General features: G+C 33.4%; 2 protein-coding genes across 2 annotated transcripts in view; one reads left to right on the top strand and one right to left on the bottom strand.

The window, feature by feature from the left end:
* The window catches only part of l(3)72Dn (UTP4 small subunit processome component l(3)72Dn), a 48,544-nt gene extending 43,504 nt beyond the window's left edge, over nt 1–5,040 (bottom strand). Inside the window, exons 1-4 of the mRNA XM_074173547.1 lie at nt 4,826–5,040; nt 4,249–4,670; nt 3,756–4,022; nt 1,871–2,319 (exon numbers count right to left, since the gene is read on the bottom strand). Coding sequence (XP_074029648.1) covers nt 1,871–2,319; nt 3,756–4,022; nt 4,249–4,670; nt 4,826–4,929 — 1,242 coding nt within the window. The 5' untranslated portion in view covers nt 4,930–5,040. The remainder of the gene's footprint in view (nt 1–1,870; nt 2,320–3,755; nt 4,023–4,248; nt 4,671–4,825) is intronic.
* Nucleotides 5,041–6,367: 1,327 nt separating this feature from the next.
* Nucleotides 6,368–14,381, top strand: LOC111505167 (uncharacterized). The gene is made up of 3 exons (XM_023159934.2): nt 6,368–6,655; nt 8,357–9,008; nt 13,502–14,381. Exons 1-3 carry the CDS (start codon nt 6,467–6,469, stop codon nt 13,564–13,566), a joined length of 906 nt encoding a protein of 301 aa, XP_023015702.2. The 5' UTR covers nt 6,368–6,466; the 3' UTR covers nt 13,567–14,381.
* Nucleotides 14,382–22,167: the final 7,786 nt, after the last annotated feature.

The raw sequence follows: 22,167 nt of genomic DNA, 5'->3' as shown, positions 1-22,167 counted from the left end.
TTCAGGTGTATTACAAAAAAAACATAATTCAGCAGTAATACCGTAATAGTAATAAGCTCACACGGTAGAGTAACTTTCAATTTGGGCTCATGTATTTTGACTAGGGTGCAAAAGTTTCTTAACATGGTTCTTAACTTGACCAATAACTTGACCAATGTCGAGATTTTCACAGAGTTGATTGTAAAGTTTGCTCATTGCAACAACTGATGACTTGAGTAATATGTTTGCTCTAGAATTTGGTAGACAAAAAGTAAGTTCATTTCTAGAATTAATTCGTGGAACATGAAAGTTAAAGTGGGAGAGTGGTTCGGGACAATCAATCAGATTGTTTATAAACGAAAAGTATAGAGAAGTAGGTTCTTGATTTTGAAGGGATAATAGATTAAATTTATTTAGTAGTATTCTATTGTCGATGCCTTATTCAGGGTAAACTCCTTCTAGCTTGTAGGTAATATATTGCATGAAGCCCCTTTGTATAGACTCAATTTTGTTTATGTGGACATTGTATATGGGTGACCATATAAGGGAGGCATATTCCAGCCGAGATTTGATGTATGCATTGAAAAAAGTTAAAAAACTGTCTCTGCTACGAAAGTTCTTACAGTTACGATAGATGAGCCCTAGCATCCGTTTGGCTAAGCATGTTATTGTGTCGTAGTGAATGGAGAAACTCAGTTTAGGGTCAAATGTGACACCAAGATCCCTTTGCTGAGGTCACATTTGAAGAGGTGTATTATTTATGCAGTAATCATGAGAAATAACATTATGTTTAAGGGTGTATTTTGAGTATTTACATTTGTTTGTATTGAGGGGAAGATTATTTTCGGTACAGCAAATGTTCAAAAAGTCAAGGTCTTTTTGTAAGATTAAGCAGTCCTCCTGTGATGTAATGGGCCAAAAGAGTGAGAATAAAAGAGGTGCTAAATTGCTTCCTTGAGGGGCACCACTGTTTGCAATAAATTGGAACAACTTGTGATCCCTATAATCTACGAATAGGATACGTTCAGTTAAGTATGAGCGGAAAAGGTTCTAGGCCCACGCACTTAGGCCACATGTGACCCATTCTTGTAGGTTATTATTAAGTGCATTACTTACTGATTGTGTGAAGCACATTAAGTTAGTTATTGTTGATCTTTTGCTAAAAAAACCGTGTTGATTGTTTAAAATTAAATTCTTGATATCAAGAAAGATTCTGTTGTACAAGCACATCTCGAAAGCCTTTGCAAAGTTGGATAACAATGTTATAGGTCGGTAGTTTTGGATATTGTTTATGGCATCAGCTTTGAAAATTGGGCAAATTTTTGATATTTTCCATTTGTTAGGAAAGCATCCTGTACTCAGTGCTAGATTGAAGATTGATGTTGTTGTTGTTGTTAAATAGTATTGTTCAAGATTTCGGGGTGGTTCGTAATTTCATTAATTTTAAAACTTTCTGCAGCTTATTTGAATATGAATGAAGTAGACAATTAACATGTCCCGCACATGAGTAGAGTCCTTAATTATTTTACGCAGCAAATGTGTTGAACAAATTTTCATGAAAAAAAATTCTGGCTGAAGAAGGATTAGAACTTGCGATATTTGGATGGTTAGTCGAGCTTACTACCACCGTTGCAATTTACCAATTCATAGGATCTTTACTGCAATGTTCAGAATGGAATTACATTTGGAATATCTGATTTCCCATAGAAAAAATAAGGCATATTTCACAAAATGTAATTTTTTCAAAAATAATGAAATCTAGGGCCTGATGGCTAAAAGAGTTTCTAAAAATGTATTGGAGATTTTTTTTTATACAATATACTTTCAATTCTATTTTTTTAGTCTACAATTTGAACAACTACTTCACAAATACGATTAATAAATCACTTACATATAAAAACTGAAACAGTCTTATGCCCAAACTTGTACTATACATGATCCAGTGACCGTCATCAGAAACACAGCAACAAATCACACCTTCTCTCTCTTCATCGTCACAACCTTTGCCAACCCTTTGCAGAACTAAAAGTTTTTTTGGATCTTTTTCTAGAGAAACCATTCCCCTGTAGCTAGCCTCGGTGTTTTGACTTTTTCCCAGACCCCACAATTCTATGTGTTTAGGATATTGCAACATGACATATTTGGCTTCCTGAGATACGTGGACACAGGGGTCTTGTAACAAAGGAGGAAGTTTCAGAAGTGTTTTTGGTGGATGGAAACTGCAGGATAAGTAGCCATCAGCTCCACCAGAATATAGTTTGTTATCGCATATTACCAAGGCATTTACATCATGGTCATGAATTTTCCTCTGAATGCTTTTCACCCATTTCTGTGCTCCACCTGAAAAATTATAAGTTCCATTTTTGAAAATGAAAAACATGTCGTATACTCTGCACAGTCTATATTTGAAAAATATTTTATTTTATATTATGTATATTGTGATAAATACTGAAATGATAAAGAAACCCAATTGAAAGAACAAACATCTATCTCAGTTTTATTTAATCATTTTGAGTTTTCTAGGGATAATAATTCAAATTCATCAAAAGCAAAATTTTCTTTCAGAATCACACAAAGCCTAAGCCTGAAATAATATATTGAAACAAGATATACATCAATGAATTAAATTAACAAGAGTTTTGTGACCACTTGTTTTAAAGTTATTTTAAAGCTGTATTTTACAAGCTTGAGTTCATTTTTCAGATAATGAATTGAGTTCTCAGTAATAGAATAGTAAAATTACTTCAAGCAAACAACATGTGAGAGTGAACAAGTGAACCGAGTGTGATAATCATAAAATGCAATTGAGATTGAGTATTAAATAAAATTATAAAACTCATAACTATAAATTATCAAAATTGAAAGATCTGCAACTGAAGATGTCTCAATGGGTGTCAGAACACAAATGCTGACATCATTTACTTCATACACGGGGATTATATCTAAGGCTGAAATGTATATACTATAATACTACTATGTACTATATACTATATACATATAGTACTTTCCATCAAACAATTATAGAAGTTTATTTCAATATATTTCAAACACCATTATTTTTGACTATCTTGTGGTTTTTTATTGTTTTCTGGAAAACTTTTCAGTAGAAACACCCATTATTAAGAGAAAATCCAAGCTAGTAATCTGTGGTAGAATGGAACCTGAAATATCAAACGTTTCATTCTTTTTTCCTCTTCAGCTGTGGTTCCGACCATGAAAGCCTATGTTTTTGATATTATCACGACAGTTAATTTATTTGAAACATTTGGAACAACCCGTTATCGAAAGAAGAAATTCAGTATTCACCATTTCCATCAAAAAGGTTTTAAAAACCGAAGAAAAAATAAAATAAATGTCAAAAAGTATATGACTTTCGATCATTATTATCATTATTTTGACAGGTTATTAATGGAACAACCTGTGAAAATATGAAGGGAAAATTTCATCATTTTCATCTGAATTTTTTTTGGAATATTAGTAAAAATACGAGTGAGGTAAAAATAATTTGTCACATAGAAAATATGAGACATTTTAACTTAGAAAAAAACATCACCATAATCATTTCCAAAAGAAAAATTTTCAAAAACGTAAGAACATCAGAAAGCAAAAATAGTAATCTTTATTGAATTTCCCAACAGTGTGATGAAAGTTCCAGCAGAAAATTTCACTGGCCTTAGTAACAACCCCGTGTTTGAAGTGAATTTGATGTCACAAATTTATCGACAGGAGTGTTTCTATCCATCATTGTTTCTGTTTTATCAACTTTTCATATTCACCTTTAACACTGATTTTTTGATAGTTAATGATGTTGGGATCTGCTCCAGCACAATACAAAGAATTATCTGAAAGGCTTATTGCGAGAATATCAGATCTATGTGACTGATAACTCTCCACCTGAGATCCAATGTTTCCATCCCAGAAAGTCAAGCGCCCTCTAGAGTCACCACTGATAATAGTAAAATCTTCTGTGACTTCTACACACCATACTATTGTAGGTTTATTTGTTTCGGATCTTCCAGTTGTCATTTTGTGAATCGCGTGACCTGAAAATACAGAGTTTTCATTACAGGAAGTTAGTTCATGACATAGACAATTTTTACAACTTTTAATTGACCATGTAGAGGGGAGTTACATCTGAATAAAATTTATTACCCTAATTCAATCATTACCACTAATTTTAAGAGAGCTTTTCCTCTGAAAGAAGATGGTTGACTAATTATGACTATTAGATGAAGAATATCAGAGATACAACATGCACGATTTACAAACCTGACTGAACATCCCAAATTCGAATTGCATCAATACTGCCTGAAACAACAAATTTCCCATTGTAGCTAAACTTCAAACACATAATTCTTCCTTCTTGTTTATCACAAAACTTCTCAAAGGACACCCCATCTTCGTTCAAACTAAAAATGTTCAAGTATCCCTGTTCTGTGCCAACAGCAATTCTTGATTCCTCTTTGTCGACGTCCAAACAAAACGCTGCTTCACCTGTTACTGCCCACTTCTTTTCCAAACACAAACGATACAAATTGTATTCAACCAATAAGCCATGTAGTCCAGTGCTAAATAGTTTATTTCCACACCATGCTAAACCTTCTATACTGAAATTTTCTGCTGTAGAAGAGATTGTACGTTCTAGAAACCAAATATTATTGAGGTTCCAAATTTCTATGCTTGCATCTGATCTGAAAAATAAGTAGTTTTCACCAAAAACTAGTTTTATAACAAAAACAAAACACACTTAATTGTGAAATTCCCACTAATAAGTTTAGAAAATCGCTATAATGGATTTTCATCGAGTATTGGTGAGTTCTATCATAGAATTATTACCATTTCTCACCTGGACACTGCTAACTTTTTTGAAGATCTATGAAGGGACATACATCGGATTGCCCTTGGTTCAGGGTTATAAAACCGGACATTATGTATTTTGAACTGAGACATTTTGAAATATATATATCAAAAACTATTCACCAAATTCAAAAACGTTCTAGCTCCAAACTCCTCTTGAAAATATAAAATAACATAACCCCATAACCTAACCTAACTCGAAAATACATAAAACATAACCTCTCTGTATAAAAAAGAATGATTACTTTGACGCTGTTGCCACTTTCCAGATATATAATTAATTTCAATTGTACCAATTGTACCAACACGATCAACAATAATATTATATTATTAGAAAGTTACTTCCATAAAATGTAAAAGATTCAGAGTTCCCAAAATTTTCAGAAATCGAAGTTTTAATTTCAGACACTGCTTTCTGGACAATTCCTCTCTAAGGTCAATTCAAATTATTTTCTATCTTATTTCTAATTCAACGAATTATTTTTACTGTTATAACCGATATTGATACAATCGTTCGAAAATATAGAACCCATACCATTGTCTACCCATACCACCTGCAGGAAGGCTAACGGTAACTATAAGATAAACATGCTCAATTATTTTCCGAGTATACTTCAGACTCGCCTTAATATTTTATTCAAGAAATCACTTCTAACTTGATTACTCTCAGAAGACTTCTCTTTAGAATACATCGAGTATACAAAGTGAAGACCGTCGTGGTTTGGAACTGTATCTCGGCCGCGAAAGCCTTAACCAATTTAAACAAAGTAAACTTTTAAAATTCTTCCTTCTAGCCAAATATTCCGCGGACTTCTGTGTTGCCTTTCATTTGTACAGTAAACGAAAATCTGTCTCACCGGTTTCAGCACGAGGTAATGCTGAATTATCATTCAGCATTCAGTTTCAATCAAGAAATGGTTTAGAATTAGAGCTTCCATATCATCTATAAGTTCTTGAGCGAAATAAGTTTTCATTTTCGAAGGTAATAGTTCAGTGAATGTTTTGAATAACGTAAAACAAAATATTTGTCTGTGAGAATGCTTTCAAAATTTGAACAAATATCGTTTTTAAGTTATCTTGAATGAAATAATGTACTGTATAATATTGAGAAACGAGTTTTATCGGATTCAATAGCCAAAAAACTCTTTTATGCTTGGTCAGAAATCAAAGGAATAATTTCTGGAAATTTTGATGTTGTCTAGTTTCCAATAGTGGCAACTAGCAAACTGTTTTTGACAATAATAATATTTTGTAATTGCCATTAATTAAAAACAATTCAGATTTTATTGCAATCCAATCAGTGGTGTCATTTTATAGCTTTTGCGATAGATCGACGAAATTGAAACTATGAATAAAATAAATATTTTGGGTTGTTATTTAATTATCGTTAATCTGTCAGAAATCAGTTCAATTTGTTATATTAGATGGCAACACTTACAGATTGTTGCGCATGCGCAAGTGTCTGACTCTACACAGATAAAATATAGGAATCTACCGGTTATTTTAATAATAAGCTACAGATAATTATTTTGACTTGGTGGTGTGGTAACACTGTTGCTGATTGATATCGTGGCTTAGAAACGTTCATACTTCGTGGCAGCTGTGATTGTTTAGAACATAAAATAATAGAATGGAAATAGTTCAGGAAAATTCTAACCAATATGTATTGAGTATTCCAATAGCATTTATAGTTTTAATAATAGTTGGAGCAATTTTAGTATTTACTTTTGGGTTCAAGTCTGCTGAGCAACCACCTTTTGACAAACTTACTAATGAGGATAGAAAGTTGATTGGAAAGAAACGAAAACCCAAAGAAAAGGTAAATTCAAATAAAAAATATCTATCGTCTTCATTGACTGACGGAGTTTTTTCTGAATACTTATCTGAAGTTATTCAAAATGAAGCTAATTCATAAAGAAGGAAAGTCTCTGCGCTCCAGGTTTACTGAACATTTGTTGGCTCTTTGAACCCTTATAGCAAAAATATCGGTCTATGAATAAACTACCAAGTAAGCCATATTTGTCACATAGTTTGAATCATGCGAAAAAAATGCATGCAGTCACTTCCAGGCCTTGTCTCCTACAAGTTCATTAGTATTTTCATATCAGTTGCAGAAAAATATTGATTAGTCTCAAAGAATTTGGATTTTGTAGCAACATTTCTATGTATGTATTCCAATGTAACAAATGACGGCAAAATTGTCGATATTGGAGTGATACAAATCCTCATTTATAATGTCAAGTTCATACCTAACGACCTCAAAAACTGAATGTTTGGACAGGAATTTTAGGTGACCAGTGACTAGTTGACTAATAATGAATATTTGGATGTGTTGGAGAATCGAATAATACCGTGCATCAATAAGGGAAATTGAGGAGAATATAAATTTATTCGAAAACGAAATAGTTTTTCAACAGGATAGTGCACTTCCTCATTATGCAGCTCAGTGCGACAATATTTGGATGATCATTTTCCTGGTCGCTGGATTGGCAGAAGAGGTCTTACAAAATGGCCTTCAAGTTCTTCGGATCTCACTCCTGTAAATTTCTTGCCATGGGGTCATTTGAAATCTAAAGTGTATGAGAATCAACATTAGAAGATTTGAGAGAGAATATCATGAGGCATTGCAGAGAAATAACTCCCGATATTCTCAAGGGTGTGAGGGCGGCAATGAATAGTTGGTGGAAACGTTTTTGAACATTTACTAGAGAAATTGTTTTTCCTCACATTGTCCAGTCATCAAATTTTGATTCAAGAATTAATAAAAAAATCTCTTTTTCTGATTTGTTGCTTCCATATTTGTCTCTAGAATGAACGATTATTTCAAAATGTGGCCTCCTGTAATTGTTGACCTGTTTTTTTATTTTTCCTGCAAATCATTGTTTCAAAAGTTATTCAGGGTGGCAAGTGTTCAACTCAAATAATTTGTAGCTCCTGAACCATAAGCTACAGACCATATGTTTTATACTTTGTTGAAATCTGCTCATTATAGAGCATCTAATAATGCGAAACAATATAGGGTGATCCATTTAAAAACAATTGGTGACATGCTCTGGAGGTGCGATAGGGAAAGTAACATCAAATGTGAATATGTCAAAATGTGTCTCCCTGTATACTATTGTTGACGTGTTTTTTTTATTTTTCCTGAAAAATCATTGTACCTAAAGTTATTCAGGGTGGCTCGTTTTAAATATAATGCACTGTATAAGTTACTATACAGTTTTTCATTTACCTCTATAGCAGAACACTCCATGCAATTCAAGTTTCATTGTCATAATACGCGGTATAGAATTTTGTTATTATGATATGAAGTTAATGACTAAAATTAATCTGAAAAGTAAATGAGTAATATAAATATTAGAATTTATTATAACACAAAAAATGTTTTCAGTGTTCAAAATTTAGATTTCTGAAAGAATAAACTACTAATAAACCACTTTCATATTATGTTCCAAATATCCGGTACAACAAATGAATTAGTTGTAATTCATTCGTTAGTGAACAAATCCCTTTGTTTTAGAAAACGACATCTAGTGGGTTTGTCACCAGTGGGGAGATAAAAAATGAAAAAGAATCCAAAAAATCACCAGGAAAGGAGCAATTGGATGTTAAACTGGAACAGAAAGAAAGAAAAATAGATAACAAACAACTGGAAAAAAATAAAAAAAATGAACCCAATAAAGTGAAAAGTAATGAGGATATAAAAAACAAGAGGAATGTAAAGAAAGTTTTAGAAAAACCTGTTGATTTTGATGATGGTAACTGGGAAACAGTTCTTACAAAATCCGACAAGAAAAAGAAGGGAGACCAATCGTCTGAAAAAAAGGAGAAAAAAGTGAAGAAACCTGAGAAAGAGGAAACAGAAAAAAAAGTTGAAATTGTTATAAATGAAGAATCAAAAGAGAGTGACATAAACATTGATCAGAATTCCACCAAACCAAAAGTAATTGATGTTGAAATTAATATTATTGAGGAAAAATTAGAGGCAGAAAATGAAAAGAAGGGGAAAGAAATCAGAAAAGAAGTCTATAATCGATCAGATGAACCCGAAGTAAAAATGATGTTGGTCAATTGTCCAGAACCACTTTCACTTGAAACCTCTGCTGATACTTGTCCTACACAAGATGCATTTATATCTAATGAAGCAGCTGCTGTTTTTGACGAGCTCGGGGGTAAGTTTTTGAGCACCCTTATAGTTTTTTCTCGTACATTTCTGGTTCAACACCAGTAACTTCTGAGAAACTATTGACCCCTGGTAAATAATGATTATATAACTTCAATTCTGATTATTGAAATGTATGTCGTACTCTGAGATTTTCTAATACTCAATATTGGTTGACCAGAAATCACTAACTGATCTCTTAAGTACTGGTAGTTGAAAAGATTTCAATAATTCTGAATTGATTATTACTCAGAAATTGCACACACACACTATATATATATATATATATATATATATATATTTATTTATTTATATATATATATATATATATATATATATATTTATTTATTTATATTTATATATATATATATATATATATATATATATATATATATATATATATATATATATATAAATATAAATAATATAAATATATATAAAATAAATAGATAAGTACTCTTTGATCATTCCCATATTGATTTCAATTTAAGAGCCACCGATAGACAGCTGTTTCAGTCTATTGGGCATCGTCAGTACCGGGCAGGCAGTCCTCGATTGAAGACAAAATGAGAAAAACATATATATATATACATACATATATATATACATACATACATATCGGATTTCGCTCATGTTCTGTGTATTTTATCCTCATAAGGGTTATTTTCACAACGTTTCGGCAAAGTCTCATTTGCCATCTTCTGATGATGTCTGTAGTTTTACAACTAGAATAATTCATTTGAATTCTGTGTCTTAATTTAAAGGGATGGATGTTCCCATTTACCTGGGTTGCTACCACTGCCTGGGTTTGCTCGACTATCTGTCTTGGCCCTATTGCCTGAGCTGCCTTTGTTATCCTACCTGTATTGTCATGTGCTGAATTTTGCTTCTGGGGTTGAGCCGTCTGTTTGCTGTGAAGCGATAAAACGGATCCCCATATTGTTGGTAATCCTCGCGCATCATCCCTCTTGTTCATATTACTGTCATTTTTCAAGTTCGATGGCCTCTCTGATTGTTCGAGAGAAGAAGATTTCATTGCTTGCTAGTATTTTTGTGTTCTTGAAATTGATGTTGTGTCCTGTCGCCAATACATGTTTGGAAAAGAGAAAACGTGACTTTTCTCTTCACTGCTAGTGTGGTCCATGCTCCTTTGCATTACGGAGCATGGACCTCATTTTCTGTTCTGGTTCGAATAAAGTTGCTATGTTGTGTTGGCAGAGAATTCTGCTGATTTTGTCTGTTGTTATGACTGGTGTATTTTGGGTTTTCTGCTGTTTCTGTGTAGTCTTGGAAGCCGCATTTATAATTTTCTCTGAGTATTTATTCATTCGTAGAGTGTGACAAACGGAAAAGACTCCAGAGTATGCATGTGTTAGGTATGTATGCATACATAATATGCATTATTAGGTTCTTCAATAAATTTCCAACAACAGTTAAAGAAGAATATAAACTAAAAGTATACAAAAGGCTTATAATCAATATTTTAGTGGATCTAGAACCTTACTCTATTAAAAAATATTTGGGAGAATATATATTCTTGCGAAGCGAACCTGCAAGTAGAATAAGACACAAATCTTTTTAAACCACTTTTTTTTATTTTAATATTTTAATTTATACAAATGCTTTTAATATTTCAACCCATACAAATAATTGTCTTCAAGTTCCTAGATTGATTCAATCACTTGTACCTGACACAATTTTCATTAATTTTGATTACTGTGGGATGCTCTTAGAGGTAAGTTCACTGTGGTTGTCATTCCTGAAAATAAAGCTGTATTCTATCCTACCAATGCATCTCTATTTCATAGGGATCATGATTAGTCTCACAAGTGTTTTTGCAAACTCTTTTATTTGATACCCACATACAGCTACCATACTGAGTCGTGGCCGGTGGGAGAAATTGTATCTGCGTAAAGTTTGGGGCGGTATTTGAAATATGTTTATGCAATTCACTTTTAAAATCCATCACTAACTGAATGCGGTCTTAATTTGGATGTTTACGGCACGAATAATCTAACAGACTGATAACAGATTTCTACACATCTACTGCACATCTTGAGGGAGGGGCTTTTCACTGGCCATGACTCAGTCCGGCAGCTGTACATAAAATAACTAGTCCGCCAACTTTCACGGTCCGCCCTTTCGGATTTAGATGGAAGACATGTTATTTTTTGTATGTTTTCAGCAATCTTTATTTGATACCCATACCATGAGGGTGCATAAAAACATAGTCCGCCAGAGTTTATTTAGAGTGGCGTGAGATACCCATTTCATTGGGGCATAAAGTAACTAGTCCACACTTAAAATACTAATGTACACACTCGTACATTACAGTCTAAGAAATGTTTTTTTTTCTGATTGATTCGGCCGTTACTTGATGAAGATCTGTAGTAATTTCAAAAACTACACCTCACGATTTGATCTCCACAAACTTTTTTTGAAAAATATATCACATGTTTCGCTAGCACAGTAGCTTCATCAAGTATTTTGAATACTTCTAGTTGTTTCTTACACTAATATTTATAAACTACAGGTAACTGTAATTGAGACTACTTCCAAAAAATTACCTAAACCTCTACCTAAGGTACCTGAAGCATATTATCTCACATCTACATCAATAATAACTCTTTCTGGGTTTTTAAGAAAACAAGTTCAATGGGGAATGTTCCTCCTGACGAAAATCAAGTAGTTTTCATAAAAGAGCTCTAAAACAACGCATTTTAAACTTATCATTCAACCTTTTTCTTCAAGAAATTATTTAAATACTTATAAAAGAGGAATGAAATAATGCATTCAACATTTAAAGGGATTCTTTTCTATTTCACCATTTGGCAACATAGGTTATAACTAATAAAGAAGAATGAATCTGTTACCTGTATGAGACAAACAAAGATGACATATTTCATAGGTGTGCTGTTTTGTTTACTTATGTTCCGAGTTCCGAGACATTCTGTGACATATGACATTTTGTGCACCTAACCTATCTTCCTCTATATAAATAAATAACAAAACAACTGTTGTTTATGTGGCTTATGGAGGTGGTATTGAACTATAATTTATATTTTGCCTTAAGTGTTGATTTATAAAGATAATTTTCCTTTTTTAAAGTAGAATATCTAGGTACATATAAATTATTTCAACTTGATATAGGCGCTGTTGCCAATATGTGAATTAGAAACAAATCCCTTTAAAAATTAAAACCCAACATTTGAAACATCAATTTGAATAATTTTCGAAGTGATTTTGAAAAACTCATGAATTAAACTCAACTTTATTTTGTTCAAACTTGCATTTGCTGTAATAACCCAAATTGAGGAACATTCCCCATTATGGTGATCTATTCAGATCCACTTGGTCATTCATTAGAATGTTTAAATTTTTAGGTTTATTAATTTCCATTGCTTCCAAATGATTCAGTTTCAAATATTTATTTTCTATGTGCGAACTCTTCGTGAAAGATATGATTTTCTTCTAGATTATTTGATTATGTTGAATTTGTTTTTTTATTTACGTAACTCGTATGATGTTCCTGGATTTGATTCCTCAATGTTCTGCTTGTTTGACCAATATATACCTCAGGACACGTTCCACAGTTTAATTTATATACTCCTGATTTCTTGGATGTTTCTTATGTTTAACTAACTTTCCCAAAGTATTACTTGTTCTATATGCAATTTCAATATCTCGTTTCCTCAAAAATGAAGCCACTTTTCCGTTGGTTGTCCAAAATACGTCAAAGCTCTATAATTTTGATTATCTACCTTATCAATAGAAAAAACGTCTCAAATCGCTTTTGCATAAACCTTCTTGGTAAGTATTTTGTTTATTAATTCGGCTTTAAACCCATTGTTAACCGCAATTTGCTTGATAAAATTATCTATTGAAAGAGGAACATTGACTAATCTGTGAATCATTCTATTATAAGCTGCTACTTTGTGTTGATAAGAATGGGTAGAATCGTAGTGCATAGTATTAATATCTGTATAGGACGGTTTGTGATAAATTGAAAAATCATGCTTGTTGTTCATTCTACTAATTGTTAAGTCCAAGAAATTGATTGAGTTGTCTGCTTCTACTTCAATAGTGAATTCAATGTTTTCATGAATTTTGTTAATATCCCTATGAAAAGTATCTAATTGTTTCTTAGTACCTGTAAAACATACCAAAACGTCATCCACATATCTACGCCAATACAAGAAATTCTTAATCAAAGAATGTTTAAAGATCGACTTTTCTAGAATATCCATGAACATTTCTGCAAGTAAAGGGCTTAATGGATTTCCCATAATTAAATCTTTTGAGGAGGAATAAATATTGTTGTTAAATTGAAAATAATTTTGTTTGAGACAGAAGGTCAATGATTTCTCATTTTATGACTGGGTTCACTCTATCTTTATCTAATAATTCTATTACTAAAGTAATAGTATCATCAGGAGGTATGCTGGGAAATAGTCAAAGAAATGAATAGTATCAACATAAAAATGTGTTTGTTTTATTTTGCAGATGTCTGGACAGAAACTAGGATAACAAAGAAAACAAGTAAGAAGAAAGCTCGTAGGGATAATTGAAACCACAAAGTTATAGTTTTATTTTGCGCATATGAACAATTATTTTTTTATCAGGTATATGGCAAATGTCACCGTTACTACTGATTTGTGAAGATTTTGCATCTCACAATCTGAAAGGGCCCAACCTACTATTTTATTTGTTATTGTAATATATTCATAGTGGGGGTTTAGATTTTTGTATTATGACTAAACATGTTATTGGACTTGATGGATAGAATTGGAACCTGTGGCATGAAATGAATTTATGGAAAACAATTTTCCCATACCAGAACAAAAATATTTTCTCGTCGCGCCAACCATGTTAGCATCGTCAGGGGATATCATCTCCTACTAACTTGGTTAATGAATCGCGCGCTTGCCTCTTGTGGTATACACCCGGCGGAAAAACAACAACTAACCCAACTAATATCGCACAGAAAGCTGAAGTAAAACCATCAGGCACCTGTGCAACGTCTTCCATTTGGAAGATTCATCGCAAATAACTTCCTATATATGAGAATCAGAAATTAATTTCATTTGAAATGACCTTCCCAGTACTGACGAGGGGCAAGTACTCCGAAACCGGTCTATCGGTGGTCGTCCCGACCAAACGAAATCAATTTCTGCCTTTCATATATAGGAAGTTGTTTGCGACAAATCTTCCAAATGGAAGATGATGCATAGCTTCCTAATGGTTTTACTTCAGATTTCTGCGCGTCAATAGCTGGGTTAGTTGTTGCTTTTCTGTCGTAGGTTCACGTGAGAGGCAAGGGGTAAGGTATATATGGTTTTGGTGTTATTGAAGATAAATTATTATAATAAATACTTGTATATTAGACGAATTATTGATCGATCCAGGTTCGCCCTTATTTGAAAAACCATCCAGAACATTAGACGGGATCTCCACCTCACCAACCCAAGTTTATATCAATGTTTCGGACGTTTCGACTTCTGCTTTGAAGCCATTTTCATGAACCACTTGAAACTGAAGTTACATGGCTCCACGACAGGATCGTAGTTTACCTGACCCCTGACCCCACTGGCTTTGTTCACTTCCAAGTGAACACTGATGACCTTGCTGTTCGAGCTCAGCATTTATGTACCTGGACAGGTATAGAACAAAGACCTGCCGGAAATGAATTCTCGACATTCTAATTGACGTGTGTTACTTTTGGGTTGTACCTGTACAATTTTCTCCCATACAATCTAAGAACTCTGCCAATTTATACATTTGAAAGACAAATTAAAAAAAGACTTGTTATTTCTGTGCCCTTGCTCAATTCAAGAATTCCTAGAATTAATTTAGTCTTAATTTCATATCATTTGACTTACAGATTGTCATAATCAGTTTAATCCTGGTCTGCCCGAAAATATGTATTTAGGTGATCAGTATTTTGAAAATTGTAATGATATTGTAAATAATTTTGCTATAGAATTTCAATCTATTTATGAACCTAATGAGCTGACTAATATACCAGAAATTAATTACGATAATACCCTCCACATAAGTAACTGCACTGTCTGGGAACGATTCTAACCGAGCTAGGGAAATTACACATTATTAAAGGTCCTGGTCCGGATGGAATACCAAATATTTTATTGAAAAACTGCGATTTACACTTGCAAAACCATTATTAGCGCTTTTCTCTTCTTCTCTGAAATTAGGTATATTTCCTCTATACTGGAAATCAAGCTTCATTACACCTATTCATAAATCTGGGGATAAAGCTAATATACAGAATTATCGCCCAATAAGTATTATCAGTGCTATACCCAAAGTGCTTGAGTCCACAGTATGTGGTGTGGATAAAGCTAATATACAGAATTATCGCCCAATAAGTATTATCAGTGCTATACCTAAAGTGCTTGAGTCCACAGTATGTGGACTCAAGCACTTGGGTATAGCACTGATTCAGTTAATCAAGTTCTTACAGATGAACAGCATGGCTTTACCAGAGGCAGATCAACAACTTCCAACTTACTGTTATTTTCACAGTATTGATGCTTTGGAGGAGAAACATCAGTAGATGTCATTTATACTGACTTTTCCAAAGCATTTGACACAGTGAACCATTCAATTTTATGTGAGAAATTGAAAGCAATTGGATTTTGTGGAAAACTATTGGAATGGCTGATAAGCTATATTAGTAACAGATCTCAATATGTAAAAGTCAAGGAATACATATCTCACGAAATTAATGTTTTATCAGGTGTACCACAAGGAAGCCATCTAGGGCCGTTTCATTTCAACATTTTTATTAATAATATCAGAGTTAACTTAAATTATACTGACATCTTACTTTTTGCAGATTAGTTAAAAATGTTCAAGACAATTCAAACACCAGATGATTGACTAGTATTACAGACAGATTTAAACAGATTATTGAATGGTGTTCACAAAATGATATGAATCTCAACGTGAATAAATGTAAATGTATGTTGTACTATCGAATACTTACACCTGTAAACTATGATTGCTACATATCGGGAGAACTTTTAACACGTGTTGAATTTGTAACCGATTTAGGAGTAGTGATGGATAAAAAACTGGACTTTCACCTACATTATAAATATTTCAGATTATTGCAGTTCCATATGGTCACCCACCTATGAAAGTCCTGCACTTAACATTGAACGGGTACAAAACAAATTTCTTAAATTTTTGGCGTTCAAGTTAAAAATGCCCTTGAAGGACCATTCATTAGATGATATTCGTAGGGTTGCAGATATAATGAAGCTAAGTAGTCATAGAGTGGAAACTGACTTTAAACTCTTATTCCAATTATTAAATTCTCTTATTAACTGCCCTGCATTGCTAGCACAAATTGGCTTACATGTTCCTTCTAGAAGAATACAGAAACATTTGCAATAGATTTTCATCGTTGTAACTACGGTAAACACTCTCCCCTGTTTAGAGTTGCTATTGGTGGTAATAAAGTCGATGTGGACTTCTTTTCATTGAACGAAACAACATTTAAGTTTGCATTACGCTTGCTCAGAAATAAATTATAAATGGTAGTAAATATAGACATTAACATCCTCAATTATTGAATTTTTCTTAATCATTCATTTATTTAATTAATATTTCAATTCGGTAAATTTATTTTCTCATTGTTATTTTTTTTATTACTAAATTAGTTTTACTTTTAGCAAGTAAGTTAGATGTAATTATTTGTTGTATTCATATAATTTATTGTGAAATCTCTTAAACTTAATTGGGTGTTACCCGTTGATGAACAAATAAATAAATTTTCCTGAAACCCTAACTGAAGAAACACGGCAAGACATCGCCAACACACTGAAAAGAGCAAAATCTTCGAAACCTGATATTACCCCAGCAGGGAGACTATCCCTCAAAAACCTAAACAATAACCCAAATATATTTGTTTGAAGGTGATTGACAATGTTTCTTGATGAATTTCACTAGTTCGGACTTCCATTGTCTACTATATAAAATGATTTGAAATCCCTGAAACAAGTAAAAAAGAACTAGTCCGAACTAGTGAAATTCAACCCAAATATAGTTGTCCTTCCGACAGCGGAAGGTAATGTCACGGTGGTACTCAATACTACAGACTACATCGACAAGAAGACGACATTACTCGACTCTCCAGAATACCAACTAAACTCCAGAGACCAAACCACATACTTTGAAAAAAAGACCAAAGCACTCATCAACAATTCCAACATTCCCACTGAAAGGAAGAAAAGATTTTCCAGAAATAAAAATACACAAACCAGACATAGCGATGTTTTGGTTTGTGTATTTTAGGAAGACCATACAAACAAGGTGGAACGAAGAGGGTTTTGTCCCATCGTTAGCGAATTTGGATCACCAACACACGCCCTTGCCAAGTATCTTGCAAATTTTCTCCAACCACCAGCCGAACATTCAAATCCAATGATCGACAGCAAACCCACCCTCGAACTATCCGATGAAAAGACTGACCAGCCAAAAGAGGTTTCTCCCTTACATCCATGGAGTCACCGACAAAATATGCTGAACGCTGAAGAGGCATAACGTAAGAACAGTATTCACAGCCAACAATCAAATCTCCACTCTTTTACGAACACCCAAGGACATGATGCGCAATGACGCACAGAGTATACATGAAATACCATGTTCATCCTGCCCCAGAACTTACATCGGCCAGACCAATAGAAGAATTTACACCAGAGCCTATGAACACGAACTAGCTGTTGCCAATCAGATCCAGCCTTATCCCTCTTCAAACAAGCCACACAATAAGCTTCGAAAACACCAACACCATTGCTACGAAGAAAACTCTTTAGGATAATTCGTGAAGCCATTGAGATTGAAAAACTTCCCAACTGTCAAGGTTATCAGTATTTACTTGGAACTGAACAAAGCCAGTCGATTCCGTCGTGGAGCCATGTAACTTCAGTATCAAGTGGTTCTTGAAAATGGCTTCAAAGCAGAAGTACCCGGATACGGTACACCAAATTGCTGACCGTGGAAAAGTACTCTCTGATCATTCTCATATTGATTTCAATTTAAGAGCCACCGGTAGACAGCTGTTTCAGCCTATTGGGCATCGTCAGTAAATTATTTTCCAGCAGCTTGACTGCATTAACCTTTCTCGATTTATATATATATATATATATATATATATATATATATATATATATATATATATATATATATATATATATATATATATATATACATACATACATATACATACATATACAATGTCACACTTACAATGTCGTCGAGATTGTGACGCTGAGGTGACAAACACATATCCAAAACACATACACTAAGTACTTAAGAATCGAGAGACAATAAAATCGTGTATCATTTAACATTTATATTTATTCTAACATGGCTGGCACATATAATTCAATAATTCAACAGGTTAATCTAATTTGACCATGAAGATGCAATTAAATGTTGTTGATATGAAAATGACTGGTTAAATTCCAAATTTATGTGGAGAGGAGATTGGGAACACTTCTGTTTTTGGTTCCCAAATACAATCATCATCCTATGAGGGAGTGAATTAATTCATCAGATATCTTCAGTTATTGAAGATTCATGAAAATTGTGAAAATATTTATCTATTACAAGGAAAAATTAATAAATTTCACTGAGATGGGTTTAAATCAGTTTTTCATTTAAGCATTGTACTGCGTGCATGGTAGGTGTGCGCTAGAGTTACAACTTTTATACTTCGTTGCATTTACAACTATTATTTACATTCACAACTAACAGCAACAACTATGGATGTAGCCGTTACTACGTGGTAGGAAATCATAATGAAAATTATGCTTGTGAATTTCCAAGGATTCTAAATAATTGAGTTTGCAACCCTTCCTTGCATAATGCAGAATTTCCGTATCGTTTCAATTCGGAAACTTGTGGTTGCATGCCAAGGAATGGTTTGAAAACATCGAATCATTTTTTCGTAATCTGAAGGACCTTTCATGTTCAGCATACCGTTTTTGGAAATTTCGGCCACATTGTCCCACATAAACACTATTACACTCCGGACACTTAAGCTTATAAACCCCAGATTTTTCCAACTTGTCGACCTCATCTTTTGCATTGAGAAGGAAATGCATTCAGACCACATGCCAGGTTATCTCATTTCCTTTTCAATGCCAAAGATAAGGTCGACAAGTTGGAAAAATCTGGAGTTTATAAGCTCAAGTGTCCGGAGTGTAATAATGTTTATGTGGGACAATGTGGCCGAAATTTCCTTGGCACGCAACCACAAGTTTCCGAATCTAAACGATACGGAAATTCTGCACTATGCAAGGAAAGGTTGCAAACTCAATTATTTAGAATCCTTGGAAATTCATAAGCATAAACATTGCGGGTGCAACCTGTTAAATGATCAAATCGATTTAATTTACTCTCCGGTTTTTAAATTGGAACATTCGCATTGTGAACTGTAAATTCAGGTACTCAATCAAGTCAAGTACCTCTATTTCTATTAGTACCTACAGGAGTGGTATATAATGGCGAATGTAATGAATCATTGTTAGTTTATTGTATAAGTTCGAAAATGTCCGTATAGGACGAAACTGCAGTAACGTTAGTTACAAATACTTGTGCTTTAGACTCGAGTGCATACGCACTAACAACGGATCTATCCATTCCTGCCTTGTGTGTATAATAATAATTTTTTGACTATGATTGATTAATGCTCTTATTCAGTTTTCCCTCTGCAGTGAGGTTTGATATCGCGTAATTACAGCTGCTGGACCGAGTCATGGCCGGTGAGAAGCCCCTCCCTCAAGATGTGCAGTAGATGTGTAGAAATCTGTTATTAGTCGTTAGATTATTCGAGCCGTACTATGTAAAATTGAAAACAAGAGTTTCTATTCCTTTTTTCCTAATACTTTCTTTGTCATAAACTGACCCAAACATTACGCAGATACGATTTTTCTCTCACCCGGTCATGACTCAGACCGGTAGCTGTAATATTGATTCATCAAGTGAATTTTACCGACCATTTATAAGAGGTATTTGGTTACAAGTTCAATCACTTTCGATTCATTAAACTCGAGTTTATTTCACGTATGAATTTTATTTTTTCAAAATTCATTTGAGGCCCCCAACCAAAAGTTTCGTACACTTTACAGACAATCTGTTTTTCTTCTAACGACATAAACTTCCGCTTTCTTTGTATATTACTTGGACCTGCTACGGCATCCATCTTAATACTATAAAAATAATAAAATTCAATCATATTATTCAGCTATTTGTCAGTTGTTTACTTACCTCAAAAACTATTTTAAAGTTGATGTATTTTGAAAAACTATTGTGAGATTTTCACTAAAACAGATTAACAAATCCGCAACACGTGTTTTGCTGCACAGTAGCTTTTTCAAGCGTGTTCACTAACAAACTGAATTCTACATACATTGTGATTTATATATACTTTTTGAAATATTACTATCTACCTAGAAATTAATAATATTCTAGGAACTAATAAATTACAGTTATACCTGAGTTTAACGAACATTTATACCTGAGTTTAATAAATGACTAGGTCAACTAATTATCTCACAATAAAGTGTGAATGTGATGAAAATCTATGATATATTTTGAAAAACAAGTATCGGCCAACTATATCTTATATTTTAAAGTTAATAAATATAACAGTCTATTTAATGAATACAAAACAAAGTCACCTTCACAAGAAACAGAACACATTACGCCTATGCAGATAAGGACGCTTGATAATGAAGAAACCGAATGACTAGTTATGGCATTTTAAGGACGCGAATATAATAGACCTGCGAAGTGTTGATCAGTTCACCGATGTTTCAAAGTATTTAACGAAATGGTTTACCTATTCTCTCATACATCCTATTGATATGCAGAAACTATCTTGTTACGGGGGTTAAATTTTATGGAATCATCTTACTTTTCAATTATTTACAATGGCGATGCATAGACAATGAAAATGACCCCGGTAAGAATTTAGTTCTAACATTTAACGTTGTTGCCGTTAGCTCTCAGTTCAATTTGTACATGAGTTATCTTCAATTGAAAATTGTTATACTATAGTTCTCAAATCTTTTCAAACAAAAACTAAATTGAACCGCCGAACTTTAGTGTACTATATTTCAAATAAAGATTATTATATAAATGTCTTCAGTTCTGCATTTACAATATCTCATGTTAGTGTTGAGGCTAAGACCCAATTCAAACACCCCGACGCTTTAGATAGCACGTCATTTTCAAAATTACGGGAGAACAATTTCAGTTTCTCGCCAAAAATTGCCGTCATCTTGAGTTCGCACTTTCTTCATTTATCTGCTTTAAAATTTTCCATTTCAAATTATCCATTCTCAGAAATATAGTGAAAATTCAGTTTGCAAATATAAAACATGTTCACCTCTCTGTCGCCAAAAACAATGTTCACTTCTTGGATTGCCATTTATAAATTTTAGTCGCAAATATACCTAATTAAAAATTCCTCGTTTATGTGAAAAGTTTTCTTTCCTTATACGAGGAATTGGGCAAATTTCGGATATGCGGTTGGTTATCTTTTTCACAGTCAGATGGGGCGATGATAATCCTGTTGTTTGTTGTCCGCTTCAGCCTAGTTCGAGGAAGGATACTCTGAAGGAATTCGATTTTCAATTATCGGAAATCATCGACTTTATGCACTGATGAGGGGCCAAACAGCCTGAAACCAGTCTGCAAGTGTGTTCCAATAATTGAAAATCTATTGCAGCAATTGTATCGCCAACAGCATATGCAGGAATAACGTCAGTGAAGAATCCTGCACTGACCCTGCTGGATATAATCCAACGCCTTTCGTGGTATTAGCCAGGGGAGTTGTTGTTTTCTGATAGGTGTTCGTCGATCAACCTAGAATGTGGGGAGTTTAGACTGGCCTGAACGAATTGTTCCTTCAGATGATTTGATGTATAGCCAGTCTTCAACTATGCCCACTGACTATATGTGAAAAGTCATTCAATAAACATTGATGCTGTTGAATACATTTCATTAGCAGGAAATTTTCTTGATGAATAAAACACGTTGCCCGTTATTCTATGACCATTTAGCTGCGTATGTATGATTTTAATAGCAGATAATAAAATATATAGAATCACAATGTTTTCGTTTTAATGGAATAC

Source organism: Leptinotarsa decemlineata, unplaced genomic scaffold, assembly GCF_025532065.1.
Source record: "Leptinotarsa decemlineata unplaced genomic scaffold, Ldec_3_MD MMD2_tig00000251_RagTag_RagTag, whole genome shotgun sequence".
NCBI classification, from domain to species: domain Eukaryota; kingdom Metazoa; phylum Arthropoda; class Insecta; order Coleoptera; family Chrysomelidae; genus Leptinotarsa; species Leptinotarsa decemlineata.
Note: the sequence above shows the minus strand (reverse complement) of the source record. Positions and strands in the feature narration are given on the sequence as shown.

What these genes read in the sequence shown, in the direction of transcription:
- LOC111505167 (XM_023159934.2), top strand. Translation starts at nt 6,467, where the DNA reads ATGGAAATAGTTCAGGAAAATTCTAACCAATATGTATTGAGTATTCCA. An exon ending in AACGAAAACCCAAAGAAAAG is followed by an intron (nt 6,656 to 8,356) that starts GTAAATTCAAAT and finishes CCTTTGTTTTAG; the next exon opens with AAAACGACATCTAGTGGGTT. An exon ending in TGTTTTTGACGAGCTCGGGG is followed by an intron (nt 9,009 to 13,501) that starts GTAAGTTTTTGA and finishes TTTATTTTGCAG; the next exon opens with ATGTCTGGACAGAAACTAGG.